This window comes from Scophthalmus maximus, chromosome 13, assembly GCF_022379125.1.
Source record: "Scophthalmus maximus strain ysfricsl-2021 chromosome 13, ASM2237912v1, whole genome shotgun sequence".
Classification (NCBI taxonomy): Eukaryota; Metazoa; Chordata; class Actinopteri; order Pleuronectiformes; family Scophthalmidae; genus Scophthalmus; species Scophthalmus maximus.
In genome coordinates this window covers 11,229,633-11,250,651 of record NC_061527.1, presented here as the reverse complement: position 1 = coordinate 11,250,651, position 21,019 = coordinate 11,229,633, and the positions used below count along the sequence as shown (strand labels likewise).

Below are 21,019 nucleotides of genomic sequence, written 5' to 3'. Positions count from 1 at the left end.
GCAATTTCAAATTCTTAAACCTTAATGATTGAATGGATGACTTGGATTCTTGGTAAAAGCATTTCAGAACAATGATTGCTCCATTCGTCGGCGTCAGAGAGACAGGTGGGTGCCCTCGGTGGAGGTAACACAAACTGCTCGAGAACGTGGACTTAAGAAACGGTCTTCTCAAATGTCGGGCTGCTTGACATCTTTAGCTCCAGCATGCCGTTACGGGCATCTCGCCGTTGAACCCACACTGAGAGAGATGGAGATGGAGAGAGAGAGAGAGAGAGAGAGAGAGAGGGAGTACCTTCAGTCTGTAGCCTTGTTTCCTTGAAAGTGCGTCCGGTTTCAAAGAACTCGCAGCTGCTCTCGATCTGCTCGAGGACCAGATTGCCCCTCGTTGCCCGTGCGCTCATCTCCACCCGCTGATCAACGCAGCCCCGGCACACGTCTGTGGGGGTCTTGAGGAGACGTATCACTCTATTCTCCAATCTTTGTCACTTTCTTCTTTCTCTTTTTTTTTTTTAAATTTCTTTTACAACACACAATATTCCTAAACCAGTGGATGAGCGAGTGAGTGAGTGAGTGAGTGAGTGAGTGGGTGTGAACGCATCGAACATTTGCGGACGTGACGGACTCATTTTCGTCTGGGATATTTTCTTTTTCTCCCACCGAGAGCAGCCGCAGCCGCCGCTGAGGTTTTTTTTCTATACACTTCTGGATATTCGACTGGCGCGTCAAACAGGTCACAATGCAGCTTTCATAGCCTCTCCAGATTCTCAAATTATAACAACAAGCCACCTTCCTATTAAGTTCTCCTGTCATCAGTTTGACTCAACATGGCGTCGTCTCACGTTGTTTTTTTTGTTGTTGCGCAGTCTCACAAGCGTGGACGTCAGACCGTTGTCTCTGTTGCGAGCAGCGCTCGGCAGCCGATTCAAAGGTTGCATGGGGGTTTTAAAAGGACCGTGTGTGTAGCAGTGTTACATTGTGGCGTTATTGTGCACCTCCTTCACGGCGTACACCAAATTCCAGCTCGTCCCTTGTCTTTTTTTCCCTCCACCGGCATCTCACCCTTTGTCGGCTAACAATGTCGAAGGAGCGGGCACCAATTTCAAGTTGCGGCTCTCACAAATGATGTGCTTGCTACTTGACAGCAAAATCAGGCAAATGGCGGAGGTTGTGAATGTGTCCTGAAGTAGGGGTTTGCAGGGAGCTAAAGCGTTCAGATTTACATCCCGTTGCTTATGTGGCTCGTAAATTGTGGGCTTGTGTTTTCAGATGCAATCTTTTCTGTTTTCAAACCACCTACATGGAGCCATACTGTGCGGATTACTGTTGGCCATTAAAGGGAATAAACAAGGCTGTAAAAGAAAGCTATGGCAAATTTGATGTCATGTGCAGGCCTTTGGTGGGCCAGAATATCTCCCCTTTCATGACTGATTTTATTTTACGATTGGCAATCAGTAAAAAACCCTGTGCGCCACTGTGTCCCCCTCCCTGCCATTTTGCGAAACATTTGTTTCCACTTGCCAAAGGCCTCTGGTGCAGCGGGGGGGATTCGGTACCCCTGAAATGGCAGGTGAAACTTTCTGCTTGCCTGAATAATTTCCGAGCAGAACGTTACACAGCAAGGACAAGGGCGGCGGAAAGTAAGGGTCAATTCAGAGTCTGCTGACAAGGAACAACATGGATATTAGCCGGTGGCTCTGGTGTTGCTCTCTGTGCTTTGGTTAAGTGGCAGCCTTCCTGAGCTTATCTGACATCTCTGTTTTTCATGGCTCCACTCATTTTGTGCTTCCCTTGAAAGGTATTCAGGGGAAAAGCAAGTGCAAAGTGCAAAACTGGTTGGTGCAAACTCCCCCGCCCTGGTCATAAAATGATGCGTGTAACACATTGGCCTGGTTTTCTGATCTTGCGCATTTTTACAGCTTGTTGAAAACACCACGCGGGTTTTCGGATGAGATATGCTGCGTGCCATTAGTGGTGTGTGCGCAGGACACTCCCAAAGAATAAGTGAAGGAAATGTCTGTCAACAAAGTGTTGGGCAAAAAACAAGAATAAACAGGAATTTATCAGCATAATGGACCGAAAAAAAAAAGTGTTTTATGGATAAAAATCGAAGCCAGTGCATGAGCAATAATTATGTTCTACCGCTTGGATAATTTAGGAATAATAAGCAAATTACGAAGACATTTGTAATGGAGGGGTGGCAAAAGACCCTGTTTTCATAATTACATTTTAAACCTGGTAGTTATTTGACTTTCTCTCATTTAATTTATCTTTATTCATTTTATTTATTTAAAGACTCAAAATATCAACAAAACACACACACAAACACACACACACACACACACACACACACACACACACACACACACACACACACTCTGTCTCGGTATTTGTGCTATGTGAACAGGACTCGTCCTTATCTGTGCACAGCTGCAACACTATTCGGGGAAAATATTCAATTTCTGTGTGACAGAGGAGAACCTGGGAGGCAAGGCTCTAAGCACACAGCAGTTATTGCGGCTCTGCCACACCAGCCGAGAGCGAGGTCTGGCGGGGAGAGAGAGGGGGGATCTGCGGACGTCTGCCAGGGGAAGGAGCAATGTCTCGGCTGGATTATAGGAGAGCGAAGCACATCCGCACTTAAAAGCCCCCTTTTCCAGCACGACAGGGCTGTTATTTAGGGATGGTGTGTGTAAACACTGCAGAGCAATATGCTATATATATATATATATATATGTATATATATATATATATAGCAATATAACATAAGCGGCTGTTGTCCTTGACAATTGTGACTCATTGCATGTGAGAAAAGTTTTAACTCCCCGTGCCTTGTTTTTCTTCTTTTTTGTCTCAAAAAGAATTGTTGTCGGGATGTGAGCCGTCTTTCAGTGTGTTCACATTAACATTATACCAGCGAGGTGCAAAGCTGGTAAGCAGTGTTCAAAATTAGAATATCATTTCGCTTTCATTCAATTGGAAGTGCATTTGTTTTTGTTTTTGTATATTATTTATTATTCTTATTTATTTTTTGGTGCTGTACTTTTCATGTAGCCCTGGCTGTCTATCTTCCTTTTTTCTTGTGCACACCAGTTGTGTTGAGTTTCATACTATTTTGCATTTAAGTAAACTATGATTCCCGCCCAGAATACTGAATATGAAAATCATAAACAACCTGAGATAGATAGCATCAGTTGGAGTTAGCAACACGCCACTAAAGCGGTGTAAAAAAAAACCCAAAAGCACTTCTTGTATCTCCCAGTGAGCGGAAGTGGCAGATAGAACAAGTTATGATTCAGTGAAATTATGTGATTTGCTAGTTCTTCCTGTGCGTGTGTTCTTATTGATGCACAGAGAGGGAATTCAGAGAACTACAGTGGACGCTTAACCTAGATTGAAGTGGTGTTGTTGATGACGGAATCCGGTTTGCAAAGAAGCACTGATTCGTAGTGATCAAAAAGACCAAAGAGGGAGTGGGAAAAAAGAAAATACGAGAACACAGGTGGAAAAAAAACACGAGATGTGCGAGTAAACGCTCTTCAAAGCAAATCTGCAGGTGAAATCCTGCCAGGTTCATATGACATTTACAAGTGTATGCAGCACAAATATTTCACACCTGAATGCACATGTGGCTTATCTGGTTGATTTGGAAGTTTGAGGCTTTGATAAATGACATGTACACTATTCGGTCGGGGAGTGGGGAAGCTTTGTTCCAGTAGTCGCCAAGTCAGTCGGAGTGCAGCGTCTGGTCTGGGAGTTTCAGAGGAATATCACAGGCGTGGTAAGTTGCTAAAAAACCAAGGTAATCAACAAAATAATTGTCTGTTCAACTGCTCGCATGCCAGGGACATCAGACACAGCCGAGGTTGAAAAACCCCCCCCAAAAAACGATCAAATTATCTGGTAATGATTGCCCACGCTGACAGATGAGCACTTGTGTGCTGGTTTTGTTTTGTAGGCGACGTTTGTGATGTGGGATGACGTTTGCGGCGGTTCGCCCATACGTTGTGTTTACATTTTGAGAATCTACATGGATATCCATCATAAACTGTGGAGGAAAAAAAAAAAAGCAACCCACATGTTATCTTATTATGTGGTTTTTGGCACTGAAACAGAGCGAGCTGTATTAGTCTGTTAATTTCCAACTGTGAATCATGAATCCTGCTGCTTTTATCTTCGCCGTACCCTCCATGTGTGGTCCGCACAAAAATGTTTCTGTTCCCTCCGCAGACTAAAGTTTGGCCCCTATGTCTGCTCTCTCTCTCTCTCTCTCTCTCTCTCTCTCTCTCTCTCTCTCTCTCTCTCTCTTTCCCCCACTCGCTTCCTCCCTCCTTCCCCCTCTCTCCATCTTTCTATTTCTTTCTCTCTGTGCGTAGATACTGTCTCTGCGAATGATTTAACCGCCCTCGTCGAGGCTCCTTCCAGTAATTGAACGAGCAGAGACTGGGTGCTTTACAGGAAAAACAATAGTCATATTATCTCCGATCTCCACCACGCTGAGTGAGATTCAACAAAACTCTACCTCGGACAGGACTCTGCCGACTACTACTTCGAGGGGTCCCTTTTAATTGGAGAAGGAAATCAGGTTTGGTTTCTCAAAAAAAAAAAAAATTCAAAATGGTTGCCAGTAATTTTCTGTCTGCTTGCTGCATTGAAAGTGTTGCTTGATGGGAATGTACGCCTAGCCAGATCCACCTTGGGGTGAAGTGCAGCCTTGGGTGGTAACTGGTGGACTTAAGACGCATGCATGCAAGAGGGGCTTGGTTATAATTAATCAGAAATGTGTTTTTTTTTTACAATGAGAATGCTTGTAGCAATAATTAGTTATACATTTTTCATAATCGTATAACATTAGAATCGTATTACAATTTCATATCATACATTATTGTTTAAATAGACAAACCTCTTGACATGAAAACACCTCCATATTTAAGTGCAGTCGCTTCAGGTTGGAATTTGTGTTTTGTTTTGTTGGCAGAGCTTTGATTGTGTTGCTGTGGAGTAGAATTGACCTTGTGTGTCAGAATGAGGTTTTTACTGAGCCTCGTTCCATACGGAGCACTCTTAGACTAGAATGGCCTTAGGAGGAGTTGATCTTGACAGAGATGCATTGTCTCAGGCAGCCAATAAACCCCGGCGCTGAGTGGGTACATCTGTGAACCTCATCTCGACTACAGTGTGGGGCGAGCAACAACGCGGCAACTGTCACAGCCGCACCTGCTGCTGCTGTCTCCGCACAGAGCGTCCCTCTCCGTTGCCCACAGAACTGCATCACTCCTCCGTCCGTGACAAGCCAGAGGCAGCGGTCTCTGGCTCGGGTCAACCGGAGAGAGGCTACTTGGGAAAACATTTGAAAACAGAGGACAAAATGTCAGTCCCGAAAAAAAAAAAGGAGATGTTAAAATGAAATTTCTTCCCTGCGGGCCAGGATTTGGTTCCATTGGAGCGTGGGTATAACATTCCCCTCTGTAAAACATAGTGGGGTTTATGAATGCTGGCATGGTTAAACCTGACCACCACTTGAGCGTTCATTGTCCAGTGCATTTGTCCAGCTACAGTAACAGCGTGGGGTATGATATGACAGCACGTTGTCTCTCCATGATATTGTGAATGATGAATACAGATAAATGGAGCTGACTCGTCTGCCCTGCTTGTGTATTGAGGCCGTTCAAAAGATGATCTGATCAGCTAAGAAGAGATTCCACAGCATTAAAGGCTTTTATATCTCATATGTACTTAAATTTGCTACGCTGCTGCTCAAAGTCAAAGAGCAAAGGGTCTAGTGTTGGAATGAAATCACCAAACCTCCATATTTTATTTTTCATTTGGTTCACTGAATATCCGAAAGAGAAAAACACGGCGCAAGAAATGCAATCGAAGAAAATGACTGTTGGATCCGTTGTACAAGAAGTCACAGCCATCATGCCGTCTCGAAAAAAAAAGATTGGAGGGGAACAATGCGGAGAGGATTTTTCAGCCAGGAGAAGTGATGCAACGTATATCCACTTTCCTGCTTTGCTGCCAAATTGAATGTAGGAGTGTGAACAGCAACGCCGGGACACGGGGAGTGGGTCTGACGGGAATGCAGATAGTGTGGGATTAGCACGGGCGAAGATTGAGCGACAGTGGCCGGTGACTTCTCTTTACAGCTTTGCTTGTACAGCTGTGCCAGGCCTGGCATTCACTGCTGCCTGTTGGATCCATCTCCTCCTCCTCCACTGCCGGGGGGAGAGGTAATGAACATCTTAAATACTGCAGATAAGTTGAGCTCCCGAATGTGTGTGCGCCTAGATTCTGCATGTGCCCATGTGGAAAATTGAAATGTTTGATATTGACACCTCGGTGTGATTCTGTACGATTGGGTCTTTTTTTGGCGTTTTTTGCGCAGTAATAAAACATGTACAGGCTGCGCTAATTATTCATCATGCCTCCTCATAAATGAGGTGTGAGGCGGCTCCGCCGGTGTGAACGCTGCTATAAATCACACATACCCCGACTGCCTTTATCCATTAGACTGACCTGCTTGTCGAATTCAACTCTTCAGTCCCTAGCACTGTTTTTCTTTTCGGTAATGAAGACGAGTGTGAGAACTTCAGCTTCTACTTAACACCTGGTGTGTTATCACAGGAAGGGAAGGGGGAAGAATCAGCCACAAAATGACAATTGAGTTGAGGAGGCCGCATCACGGCGCCCTTCAATTCGGGACAGCACATGTATGTATGGTTGTGAATGCATCCGCATCTGTGGCTAAAATATTTATTTCGGGGCTGATTTAATTTTAGTGACCAATTTTTTTACAAACACGTTTTAAAATGTCTTACTTTGAGAAAAAAAACTGTCTTTTTATATGAAAAAAAAGTCATCCTCACTTGATCTAATGTGTTTTTAAATGGTTTATTTAGCTCCAAGAATGTTCTCAGTCCAAGAAACAAGATTTAATCCCTGAGTTTATCTGAAATTTTTTTAACTTGCCACATATGGCGACACGTTTCTTTTGGACAGACCAAAAAAGTGGGCATTTTATCTCCTCACCGTTTGTCAATCTATTTGTCTTTTATTGATCAAATTGAATTGTGTAGTGAGCCTTTTTACGCTGTGACCCATCAATTGCACACTAGATAAAATTCTTTTTTGGAAAGCAAAAGTTCAAGATTCCTCAAATATTCATATCAGGTTTTTATAGACTCTTTTACGCAGCTGACACTGCATAAAAACAGCAAATAAAGCCTGAAATTACTTTTGGGCAGTCTTCCCTTTCTTTGCAGGTATAAATGACACTGATTGGTCTTCAAATTAGGATAAGCATTGAAACGATCAAACGTTTTTGTGATAGTGAATCACCCAGTGATAAAATCAAAGCGCGGTTAAAAGATGACCAGACAAAAAAGCTCAGAGCAAGCTGCACAAATTACTCAAGCACTGCATCTGTGCCCGGTAACACATGTTTCATTTTTAGCATCAGCATCCGCAGCTGAACCAATGTGATGAGCGTTATTCTGCAGTAGTTGATGGGAATGGAGAGAAAAAAGGCCGCGTAAAGAGGACAGTCAAATGGGAGGCATCAACGGGGGCATTCTGGTCGTTGCAGAAAGTGGAGCCGGTGGCATTTCTGTCATTCATCAGCCCGAGCTGATTACTAGTGAGCCTGGAGTGAGCTGACAGGATGCGGCTCCCGCAGCCATTACCATCAGAAATGGGTCCAGAAGGCCCGGAGGTAGGTGGAGGAGCTGCCGCTCGGAGAGGCAGAGACCCGCCTCAAGGACAGGAAAGACGGAAAAGTTTCGCTGCAATTTGTGTTTCTGAGTTTGGTGGCGAGGTAGTATGCTCTGATTAGATGCTTAGCATGGCTTCAAAAGCTCTGTCTATAAACCTTTTGCTGTGAAAATGGCAGTGCTGGAATATGTTGGCAGACAATTTGAGGTGCGCGTGAACAGTAAGCGGGACAAAATTCTCTCAACTGAAAAGGCTCGTCGGTGTCTGTGCGTTGTGGCAAAGGGAGGCGTGTGCAGACGGTACTTGGGGACAGTGATGTAGTCTAGTGCATTGTATTGGTCAGACTTATCTGCTCGGGTAATGCGGGATCCAAGTGGATGAATCCATAAAAACTTCATGGATTTTTTGACGGTCCACCGGTCCGCCAATGTGGCGGCCCACTGGGATTTGTCCCAGTGAGCTCGACGGCCAGTACAACACGGGACATGCTGTCGTGATTCACTCTCAGGATCGTACACAGCCATCCCTGCAGCGACAGGCCATAAGAACCACAGCAGCTGCATACTTGGTATTAAACAGAAGTTAAACCTTTTGTGCCAAGACGGAAACATGTAATGAAGCTTATATAACACAATTTACACAACTGGAGCATGCAATAATAGCCCCAGACAAAACTGCTAATTGACACTGTGGATATTTTGGTGTATGAAATAAAAAAAGATCGACAGAGATGGAAAATATTCACAGGACTGGAAATTATAGGATATTTATAAGCTGGTCAAGAATTGCGCCTTTAAATTTTCATCTATATGCTCTGCATATTGAGACATCTTGAGTTCATTCTGGTTGTTAGGTCACACCTGGTCTGGTTAACATTAAAATATTAGAAATATGTTTTAAAATGATGCATTAATCCACATCCCACTCAGTTAGCACGTGCTTTCCATGTTTTGAAAAGATTGATTCTCAAGAGTTTTCTCTCTGCCACAGAGGTTAAAGATGGCACATCTTAATTTATATTCAAGGTTTGATAAAACTGGATGTACACACAGTTATCCTCGATTGTGTTAACAGAAAAGAAAAAGGTAAAACTCCTTCTGTGATATCAATCTGCCAGCCATTTCATCGTGTCAGGAGACACCTCACACAGATTCTTGTTTGTTCTTTGCTACCACGCTCACTTAATATTCATAGTGAGTCTCATTCCCCTGTCATCATTTTTTGCACAATTTAGCGCTGTTGCAATTACACTTCAGTGGATTACCTATGCACAGATACAGAGATGAAAATCTCTGATTCCTACTACCGTCGGCGCGGCAGTTCAAAGGTGTGACTCAATGAGCAATCCGCTATCATCTGGCAGTTGGCAGTTCAACTGGTCAACCATTCAAAGTTTGTTTGGGAATTTGAATCCCTTTGTTATTCAAAACAGGAAGGTCTTATGGCGGGGAGATAATTTCCAAGTAAATGTTTTATTGCAGTCCACTTTGCAGTCTCCTGCATTTGCTCCCCCCTCGTGACTTCAGATTCCCTGACTTTGGTCCAGCTGTTCAGAGAGAGAGAGAGAGAGAGAAGAAAGCTCAATTTGTTTCCTGTCTTCCTATCACAAAAGAGCAAACACATATTAAACATACACAAGGTGCAGCAGCAGTGATTGCTGTATCTGCTGTCCTATTGTGGGTGGTAGGAGATGATAACATAAGCCTTGGATTCATTTACATAATTTTTTTTAAAATCACGTCAAGCCTGAATCATGGTCAGTCGGAAGCCCGGGAATATTCTTGAAAGGAGATATTTTTTGCCTCTGTGATGTTGTGCTTCTTGAACAAAATATGCTGAACATTACATTTTCTAATTGTCCCCGTTTTGTCATCTCGTCACCGGTGGACTGCGGGTCCATTGAGTCTGAGCCAAGTGTTTGTCGGTCGACATCTCTCTCATCCAAACTGAAGCTGAAAATGTTCTCATTTAAAAAAAAAAAAAAAAAATCAACACCCACTCAGTCCCAGAGATGCTGCTCCATCGTACAGTAAAGCAGGCAGGAGCGAGATCCTATAGCACCGCAGTTGTTAAAATAGGGGGCAGGAATGGGCCAATCACTGCTTGTTTGCATCACAATCCCCCACACAGTCCTGATGTTATGCTAATGAGGACTGTGGAGAAGGCTCAGCCCCAAACCTGTCCTCTCTCTTCCACAGCTGAAGGTGGGGAGAGGGCAAGGATTAGTGACACTGAAACTGCACTAGGAAACCTAATGATGCAGCCTGAAAAAGACCCTTTGCTTACTCCCCCTTGTCATGTTGCTGTGTATGAATCAGATGCGTGCTTGTCTTTTTTTTCCCCCCTCTCTCTTTTTTGAGGTTTCATTGTGCAGCCGAGTGCATGAAGCGTTCATTTCTGATCAGCAGCTAAATGCATCTTAAGACATTGTCCTGACACGTGTCTTTGGGGGGGGGAATGGGCCAATATACCTTCATCAGGTTTAACAAGCACCATTACCTGTCAGGCCAGTACTGAGTGAAGATTTAGGGCTGACAAGTGATTGCATCCAGGAAAGACTACACCCAATTCTTTTGTCTGAGCTTCCCTGACAAGACGGTGCTATACCTTGTTTTAGGTTGACATACGCTGCTTCCCCTGTCTGACAAGCGCATTCATGCCATCTTTAAGATTGAAAATAGATTCGGCAGCGCTGGGACAGAAATGTGCCAGGATGAAGCAGGCTACAGTAGAGCGCTCCACTGCTGAAATCATTGGTAGGGTATTGCTCCTGCTGTAAGGGTACGGGCCTCGCGTTGTCTGCTATTTTGGTGAGGACAAAGATCATGCGGCGTCCCTTCTTTTGGTTGTTTGTCCTTCCTCCAAGCCACAGAAAGGTTAAAAGCCTCAATTAGACACGGCGCCAAGGTTGGCCACGTTATGCACAGTGGCTCTCATCCGAAAGAATTAGCACCCTTCAATAATCTTAATATCCACCGCTCTAGAGATGAGATTCTAGCTTCCCAAGCGTGTGCGTTTCTACGGTTTTTAAGTAATTTGAGAAAGTGTCTTTCCTGAGCAAATGTGCACAGGCACAAAACGATGTTGCAGATGCCCACGTGCAATGATGAGGTAAAAGCAAAAACAAGCATTATTAAGCCCTTGTGAAATATTCCTGGTTACAGAGAGCAGATGTCGCTCAACAAGCAAAGCAAACAAAGGAAGAGCAGGCTTTTAGAAAAGTGAGATGTGGATTGGGGCCATCACTGCATTTGGGCATTGTACATAGAATGTAAGCCGAATATTATTGGATGGATAGATAGAACCGGAAAACTATACAAGTATAAGGAATATCAATATAAAGAATGTACATAACATTAGTGATAGTATGTGCATATGAACATGGTACCAGGAAGGTGCGAAGCATCCAGGAGGATAATGACATCTTTCATTCCAGGTGGAGTTTTTTAGTACCACCAATAGTTGCTCAGTTGCTCTTTGGTTTCCTCCATGCTTTGCTAAGATGAGGAAAATCATGCGGACGGCAAAAAAGGCCGTATTCTCCTGCTCGCTTCCCTTCCATTTGAGAAGACTCTCACAAGTCATCTTCTCTGTTACCTTCCTCATGTTTTGTATTGCTGCCCACCACCTTAAAAATTAATCATCCTGTTTAATAACGCCTCACGATCACAGTGCATTATTGATGGTGAGGTCCTTAATAGAAGGACGGGGCAGGGTTTTTAACCATTTGGCTCCTCATTTTGAAAGGGGGGAGGGATGGGGGCCAAAAAAGCTGCTTACTGGTGCACAGCCGAGTAAATGCAGCGCATTATTGCCATGGGCTTAAACCAGGCTCTGTTCACCCGAAAGGGCACTGTCCCTTTTCTGCAAACAAACGCGGTGCGTGGCAACACAAACAAATTCTATAAGTTACACCAACTGCAGAACTCACTAGTTTTTCAGTGAACGTGACCCCAATGAGCAAATCTCTGACCTCCACTGTCGATGTATTTGTTCACCACGGTTCAGTCTGAAGCAGGCCGACATGAATAATTTAAACATTTCCTCCTGACACCAAGTAGTGGTGTATGGCTTTGAATGCGCAGCCGTTCATGTTTTTGTCCCCTCTGCTTGACTTTGCCTAGCCACATCGCACTGTTTTATTCCTGCATGAACAAAACAATGATGTACTCGTGCTGAAATCGAGAAGATGAGTTGGGGAGAGTGTCTGGGCCAACTGCCGAGCTCGGTTTGTATAATCCCTGATTTGTTTTGACTAATTTAGCCATGGTAAACTGGATCGCACAACAAATGTTTCTTTTATGGCTTCCTAATGTGCTCTCCGAGCACAAACCCTGAAAGTATTTATGTGCACATAGTAATTGGGCTCGGTTTCTGGACAGGGGAGGGTACACTGCATATTGCATACGCTCTGTTTTCCAAGGTGAATCATGCCGTGTCAAGGACTTATTGGACTTGATTGGCAGGTACTATCACCATGAGATGCCCATATAATGGCAGGGCTCCCATTCCTGACCTTCCTATTTATCTTTCTGTATTAATGTCAGCCTATTAATTCCTAAGCGGAGGAACATTTGGCAAAGACACCGTTTAACGGCCATAGCTGAATCAGTCTTATCTCAACAGACCTGAAAGGAATAGTTTTGTGCTATCAGCAAGTGGAAATGACATTTTGCAATTTCATTTGAGATAATCCACTTCACTTCCCAGTAAAACATCAAAATTACAACAAAAAATGTATGGAACCTGTATTAAAACTTTGTAACCATGGCAAATCATCTGGCTATAATCCATGTGGACAGACAGGTGTAGGTTTTTTTAGTGCTAATAGGATTTTTGTTGCATTGCTAAAGTGATTGTGAGGCTATGGATTTAATATACAGTATAATCAGGCAGAGGGCAATATAGCTCTCGGCGCATGGGGATACATTTGAAAACTAAGATGTGAGACCTATAAATAACATATACAGCAAACATATTGGCATTTTCTGAATGTGAGATTATTCCCTGATAACGATGCTTCTTTCACGTCTAAATCTCCCCCTGAATTACATTTCTTTCCATCTCCTTCATAATTTTTTTGACAATGCCTTCACTTTTGTCTGCATGAATGTATTGATGAGAGAGTGTTCCAGGGGTTTGGTTCACGGTTGCTTTATTTAGTAGCCATATGTTCTGACCAGTGGGGAGTACTCTAATCGATTAATTGAGTGGCTCGTAAAAATGATGAATGGCGCAAACACTGAGAGCAATGAGCATGACAAGCACCACGCTCGTGTCACACGCTCCGGCTTTTGCAGCATAAGCGCCGGGTAATGATTAATTTAATGTAAGCATTATGAGCCACGGATTCAAAAACATTTTTGTTTTTTTTCTCATTTCTCTCGGATGATAAAAGCGGCTAGATGATACCTGAAATCATAAGTAACAGTGTAACCACAAGGGATGTGGGGGGAAAAATAGCTGTCCTAATCAGACATCTCTGGAGGGTTTAGTTTTGCAATGGTTATTTTTTTGGTAATGATGATAATAAACAACACCCCCTCCCATTCTTTGCTTCGTTTTCCCCTTCTCCATTCTCCCTCCCCCCCTCCTCCACGAGAAGCCGCGCTGTCCTGTTGAGCAGCATGTTCCTGTTATTTCACGAGCTGAGCTCCTGTCAGGGTCAGGGCCTTCGTTTCGGGCACCAGCAGTCAAAGAGTGTTTGGTTGGGTGTCATTCAGCTCCCCTGGCCCTGTGCTGCTCTCAATCATTCCCCTCAGCAGACGGGTCAGCCCTCTGATTCCTCCCTGCCCCATATTTGACTCAGCGGGGCTCCGGACTCATTCCGATCGTCGGCCGCACCTCTCGCCTCTGGAGTGAGAATTTCCTGATTTTACACTTGCAAATTGTACATCTTCAGCAGTGTCGGAGCAGGAATGCAATCTCTTTCGGGAATATATTTCCTCCGCGGCTGAGGCTGAGCGTTCTCTAACTGAGCTCTGCGTGCCCAAGTATTTCAGTTTCTCCCTCAAATTGGGCAAGACAAACAGAGAGAAAGAGGAGTTTTATAGTATGTGTGGATGCAGTAGAAACCTAATGTGTCCCATTCAACCTGTGGTGGTCGGTTGGCTCTGATTTACATTTCAGTGAATCCCCGGCCCCATATTTCCCTTCCTTTGCATCCCTGTGATGTTCCGTGACAATTAACATCCCAACTCTTTCTTAAGATTTGTTGAAAGCTCAGGGGCTAATTCAAGGGTCAAGCAAGACTTGCAAGCTGTCAGTCTTTTATTGTAACTCGAGTCCCCCTCCCCCACGCGGCTTCTTTATTCTGGGTCCCCCCTCCATTCTCCCAGACCTCATTTAATAGAATGCCCCAACTCTTCTTCTATTCTCCTGTGGTCCTCTAACAGCTAGAGAGGGACAACCGGGACCTTTGTCTGAGGAGCCCGGCATTCTTTCACATCTGCCTCTTGTTTTCAGACCCCCGCTGCATTCAAAATTCAAACTGTCCTTTTTAAATCAACCCTCCTCCCCTCCCTCCTAATAACCCCCTTCCTCCCAGTTGCCAAGTCTTTTGTTTTTTTCTCTCAAGGAGACCAACTGACAATTTTGTCACTCAGTTGTCAATTATAAGCCAAATATATCAAGTATACATATGTGCAAAGCCTCCGGGCCCATGCTCCCGTGGCTTCTCCATTTCTCTGAGTGCTTGAAACATCTGCTTGCAATGGCTTTATACTTAGGCGAAACGGTGTGATGCCTGTTGACATTCTAGCAATCTCTGCTTAACAATCACAGAACGTTGCCTCGTGCCTCACGAGCAGCCGTGTTGATGTGATTGCTCTTCGTCATTTGTCTACCCGCCGTAAAAAAGCCCCAAACCCCAGCCTTGTTGCAGTCGCTTAACCTGTTATGAGATCACAACCAGCCAAGGTTTGGTCAACGGCGGTTTCTGTTACAAGGTGAAGAGAGAAAAGGGAACACCCAGCCGAGAGGGGAGACCTCGGCACGTTTAATGAGAAGGAGCAGCCAGGCAGTCTGCCTTCGGTCTGCGCCTCTGGTTGCCTCGGCATGTTAAACACTCACAGCATGATACAAAACATATTAGAGTATGGGACTGTTATCGATTTACAGATCACCCATCCCCACGTACTAGGGATCAACGTTCTGCATTTTTTTCATGGCAGGGGGTCTCAACTGCCTTGGAGGCGAAACTGTTTGAAGGCATCTTGTCTTTGTCTTCACATTCTGACACCGGAGGTCTGTTGAGCACGCTGCCTCTGTTTTGCACTAAGCAATGATGACAGGAAAGCAAGAATAATCATGTTGACTGAACACTGTTATCTCAGGCTGAGAATTATAAATATATATATATATATATATAAATATATATTTTTACATTTGTACCCATGAACACAGACATACTGCAATGGACGATTCCAACCTGTTTTTTGTTTTGTGTATTTTTTAAAGAAATTAATAAAGTGCTCAGGTATTTTATTTTTTTTAAAAAAAGAGAGAGATAAAATATTACCTTGAATGAATAGTTTTGGTATAAAGGGACTGGTTTGATTTCACAGAAGATTTACAAGATGTTCTTCAGATAGATATAAACAAGTTGGTTGCAGCACTTAATCCACGGCATTAATCTCAACCGTGAAGGGGGGTAAATCAGCGTGTTCACGTGCACATTAAGAATTCACTTCTAACTAGCGTATAAGGCAGTACAGCAATATATTTCAACTGTCTCGGAAAGACCTTAAACCAGGTTATCTCGCCTTGTGTCAAGGTCGCGGGGCCGAGCAGGCATGGCATCAGTCTTTGAAATTGCACTTGGCATGTATATCCCATAGAGTCTGTGTTTTCATTCTGTGCATGCGCCGCAGAGGTCACGGAGTGAACCAGATGGAAAGTGGGACTATATTTGATAAAAGAGTGACAAGGCTAGGGGATGGTGGGAAAATAAAACTCTTTCTTTTTTTTTTTTGAGTGACGGTGAAACAAATTTAATGCTACAACTAACACCTCGAGTGATAAAGCCTGTGTGAAACAGTGCTGCTGAATTTAATGTTGAATACACCAATAGGAAATCTATTCATTATTCACAATATACAGCTACAAAATTAAAAACAAATACCTGTTTTGACATTGAGGCTGGTCTGTGAATTACTCTTTTTCCGCTTGAATACAGCCTGTCGCACGTCCGTCTTCACATTCATTTAGCGATCAGACACCCAAGTAAACTCCCAGATCATTATTACAGAACTCTGGCTCCTGTGAATCGTGTAAACACTGTCACTTTATTTTCCGCAGTAAACTACTTTGTGCAGGACAACATAATGACTGAACGGGATTATCATCACTCACATCTCAACACGAGTAAACGTGTGCGTGCGTAATCTCAGCATTGTCTGTCTCACTAAGTGGACACAACAGTAAGAGCTGAGACTCCGTGTGCACGGATGAGGATGCTTAAGCCTATATGCTCACTGTCCTGCTTTGTTGTGGAGACAATCTGCCTAAGGCCTCATTATACTGTATGGACCTTGAATGTAGGCTGATTATTCGCAGCCACTTGCCTGATAAATTTAATTGGTGCCACATGCAGGGATCAGCAAAGCAACAAGGTTTAGGGTTCTGTCGGAATCCAGTGTTTGGTCTGAGTGATCACCCGTCATTTGTTGAATCCCACGGCTGCACATTATCCCATTGAAACTAAATACACTGTGGCTGCAGCACTCTGTTCCCGTTAACCTCTTTTAAATGGCTCTGAAATTAGAGGTCTCAGGTGAGGCGTAATGTCATACCAGATGAGCTGATTATGGCAGGCTTAATTATAACTTTGTTGGCTAATGCGTGTGCGCTCCGCATGTTTTCTCGATGATGAATTGTTGCACTGTCTGAGAACTCGAGACAAAACAGATGAAAGACTCCTCAGCCCGTGGATATTCTCCAGCGGAGGAGCCAGCCGGCGCTGACTTGTGCGCCTCCGACTTTTCATGACAAACAAATTCCTGGCTGTCTATTTTTTTTTTCAGTCGAGCTCCCTTGTCGGCTGCTGGTATGATGGACAACATTCAGTCCCTTGAATCTCAGCAAACATTTGCAGGGTGGCAGACACTGAAAAACATGGGGTGTTGTTTCTGAATGTGCAAAATAATAAGAGCGAGAGAGAGAGAGAGAGAGACGAGAAAAAACAGTTTCTAATGGGGTCCTGTGTGCCTTGTTGCCGGAGCAATGCCATATCCCATGGTGAATGTGCTAATGGTTCACGGGAGTGAGAGGACCGAGCTTAGCCCTGCAGTGTAAACACACAGACAAAAGGGAGCTGTTGGTCGTGTGAAACACATGCCTGGGCGCGCAGGTACAGGCATTAGGTTTCACCCTCACACAGCTCCAACGCTGTATCCGCGACGGGGAGGAGGCCATTTGCTTTTGTAGCGAAGGAGAGCAAAAACAAACATTCAAACACACTTGTACTAGTGGGACAGGTATGGATGAGGTGGGGAGAGAGGAATTCTGGTTTGGGGAGATGTAAGAGCGAGAGGGGTCCGGGAGGGGGGGGGGGGTCGGGAAGATAAGGCGGTTTGTGGTCACCCACAACAAAGAAGTGACCATTTGCCTTTTTTTTTGTTTCTGTAGTTGTTTGTTTGTTCGACCAAAGGTGGAAAGGGTCACAGATCAATCATATAGAGGCCGAGTTACTACTGAAGTGATGTTTAAGTTGAAGTGAAAAGTAGGAGGTAAATTCAACAACATTATGATGGAGCGAAAGTAAAACTGATCTCATTCTCACGAGACTTTTTACGATCAGTAAAATATATTATGCTGCTTCTTTAATTGGCCATATAGACTTTCTGAACATCACATAATAACTCACAATCATTTTTACTCCCAATCAGCGGGAAGATTTGTTTGGTTTTTTACAACCTAGATATAATTCTCAGCAAACGGTGACGTCACTGCTATCAATCAACGTCACTACTGATATGTCGTTTTTGTGTTTACTTTTTTTTTTTTTTTCTTTAAAAGGACCAATGCACATTAATCAACATGCATACTTGTGTCTTACATGTTAATGTGTCCGATTCAGTCACGCAGGCTAGTTGGGCTACTATGGAACAGTTTTTTATGTAATGGCTCAGTAAAGTTTTTTTTTTAAAAATGCTCTGAAAGGTTTATGTTCTTTGCACTAGCTGCAGAAAATATAATTTGACACGGCACTGATGAGGTTAGCATCACTTGCTGTGGGTCACGAGGCGACGGACAGGGGAGGGCCTTATCTGTTTGATAATATCGCTGGTCCCTCCCCGCTCCCCCTCCCTGCCAGTGAAATGGTTAACATTCAGCTGCCATTAGGGGGATTTCCCTCCTCAGGATTATTGACCCGAGCTTATTTTATTTCAGTGGCTTTGCGTGAGTTTGGAGCATGGCACAGCTTAAGGTTTGTCACATTTTCTGCAGTTGGAATGTAAATGGAGCATCAAGTGCCTTGTGATAAAAAGGAAAAAGTGTGACGGGCTGAATTCCTCTGTGAAATCACACACGGGGACGGAGCCGGCACGTGGAATAAATTTCGCCCCTGAACTGAACTTGTCCCTTGGTCTGCTCCTACAGGTGAGAGGATCAATGATGAGCATCGCTGAGAACGTTTGGCTTGGACTTTTTTAATCAGAAGCTTTTCCTCACAACACAAACCTTCCACAAACCATCAACACCAGGCGCCATGGCATGCTCCTTGTGGAAACTACACACCTTCTGCTGGTTTCTCATCACACTAGCCCAAGTGCACTCCACAGAGGGTAAGTCAAAATTAAACTGTCATCTTTGTTTTTCTATTAAAAAAAACATTTAGTTTCGATCTCATGCCAGTATTTTTTCATAGCATCTTTTGAATGAGTATTGTCTCGATGGCAGCCAGTGCCAGAAACCCCTGTCATTTTAGGAATATAAGCATGAGCAGTGAAATTGTGACTTGAGCCAGAGCTGCTGTTTTGAGTGTGAGCAGTGCTTGTGTAAGTAATGCAGCTCCGAGGACAGTGGGCAGAGGCGGATGGGGGATAATCTTGAGTGGTTTCATTAGTTGGTAAATTGTGATTTGTCTGAGATTTTCTGCTTGAAAGCGTCAGTTGTTCCCAGTGGCATCAGGGCTGGATCCATTTGTAAATTCCTCGCTGAAATGTTCCGTCTCATGGCGGGCACACAGATTTCACACCTGGAAAAGTATAAAGCTATAAAGAATGTGTTTTAATCATAGTGTATTTAGCTTTCATTAAGTCATTCTCAGCTGTATCGTAATTACAAGATATATGCCTCCAAACCATGTCTCATAAACTGTATCCTGTTCATATTAATGTTTAATCAAAGGAATAGAGGCACATTTCTCAAATGGCTGATGACTGGATTTAGCATAAACCAAAGTTGGCATCTTTTCAGTGCAATATATCCAAAAAACCATTACAGTTATGGTTTTCTGGTGCCAACTGTGGACGCTCCAGCAAACTGTTCACTATACCTGCTTTATTGATTAAAAGAAAAGTAAACACTCGGTAATGCTGGATTACTGATTCAAGTTCTGACGTTAATACTTTCTCAAGATGCTTACTTTGCACTAGCAAATCACATTGGCACGGTTTATGATATCATATGCGTTTCTCATGTATTATACATTTCATATAAGAAGCGTGCACTTTTGAGTAGTGTGTGTTCTCTAAAGGCTTCAGTGGATTTAGGAAGGACATCATAGAAATCACAAAAACCTGGCTATTTATAATCCTTTTTATTCTCAATATGTTGCAAAGATAAGAGTTTACAGATTTTACATCAGTGCATTTATAAATGAACCGAGTTGGGGGGCAGGACAGATAGTTGCAACCCCATGGAGTTTCTGTTCAACGTTGTGGCAGTGTTCGTAAGATAGCTAGTAAGCTATTGAAGGATGTTGATGCAACTCTACCAACTCCTAAAGTTAGTAAAAGTTATAACCCCCCAACTGAAACTGTGGTTGAGGTGGAAACTGGAGAAACGCCCACTCTACATCAAGGGAAGGCCCTAGTCAACACAACAAAGGACAAAGCCAATTTATTCATGACATTTATCATTCACCTTTTCCTCTTGTTGCCCCCCCCCCTCCCTCCCCCATTTCCCATCTCAGTCTCAGAGATCAGCCCACAAACAGTTCATTACAAACAATATCCCCAAGTAAACATGCTTCATTAAACTGCGTCTACCCCTAATATCTTTTTAATGCATTTTTATAATTGAATTAGATGGGTTGGCGGAATGCTGTAAATAGTTTAAAGTTTGCTTTTGTTTGTTTGCAGGAAGAGATGCACATACAGAGCCAGGATTGATACTTTTGCTGTGTGTGTGTGTGTGTGTGTGTGTGTGTGTGTGTGTGTGTGTGTGTGTGTGTGTGTGTGTGTGTGTGTGTGTGTGTGTGTGTGTGTGTGTGTGTGTGTGTGTGTGTGTGTGTGTGTGTGTGTGTGTGTGTGTGTGTGTGTGTGTGTGTGTGTGTGTGTGTGTGTGTGTGGGGGGGGGGGGGGGGGGGGTTGTGTTTGTCTCTGACCTCCTTCCATACAACGTTTCTCATTCTGCACATTTGACTCCATTAATTTGACTCATGTGCACAACTGCACATGTCTGTGATCTGTGTTTGTATTTGCTCAGCTGAGCCACCTTTCATCTTCCATTTTCCTTATTTTCTCTACAGCTTAACATGTGCGTGAGTGTACGTGTGTATGTATGTGTATACATATGTACACATGCAGATTTATATTCAAATATACACAAGGAACCCTGAGGGCTAGAGCTTCTCAACCAAATGATAAGGAATTAGTCTTGTTATACTCTGCTGTGTGTTCTATCACGGTCAGTACAAAAAAAGGAAATGAAAATCAAATGTTCTCTTCTGTAGAACAGCTACCCTTTTAAATTGAGTCATTGTCCAACTGCCAGCACTCCGAAATCCTAACAAAGCCCAGGAGAGCTTTCTTATGACATTGACACTGTAATCAGCATCAACATTAATAAGAACACGTGGAAATTATATTTTTTAAAAATCGTATGGGCTGGTTCTTAAAGGGTACATTTTGGTTTCAGTTAAATTTAAGGGCCACTCCATGATTTTTACCTATTTGCTCTTCTTTCTTTTTTAACTCATAAAAAGTACAACTTTCATGATGTAGCAGAGGATAAAATGGGCTTCGGATAAAGACTACTTGTATTTAATGAAAAATCAGCATCATGTGGACATGAAGGGAGGATCTAACTAAATACTTAATTAAGCTCCATTTTGAGTTTCAATTCAGTGCTTTTGGATCTT

At 43.5% G+C, this 21,019-nt stretch overlaps 1 protein-coding gene across 23 annotated transcripts in view; it reads left to right on the top strand.

Moving 5' to 3' along the window:
• adgrl2a (adhesion G protein-coupled receptor L2a) overlaps positions 1-21,019 on the top strand; it is a 93,270-nt gene that overhangs the window by 2,795 nt on the left and 69,456 nt on the right. For all 23 annotated transcript variants that reach the window (XR_004795738.2, XM_035648180.2, XM_035648178.2 and 20 more), the window contains exon 2: positions 18,313-18,497. Coding sequence is in view for 22 of the 23 variants with exons in the window: in XM_035648180.2 (XP_035504073.1) it covers positions 18,422-18,497 (76 nt within the window). In the remaining variant the exon portion in view is untranslated. The remainder of the gene's footprint in view (positions 1-18,312; positions 18,498-21,019) is intronic.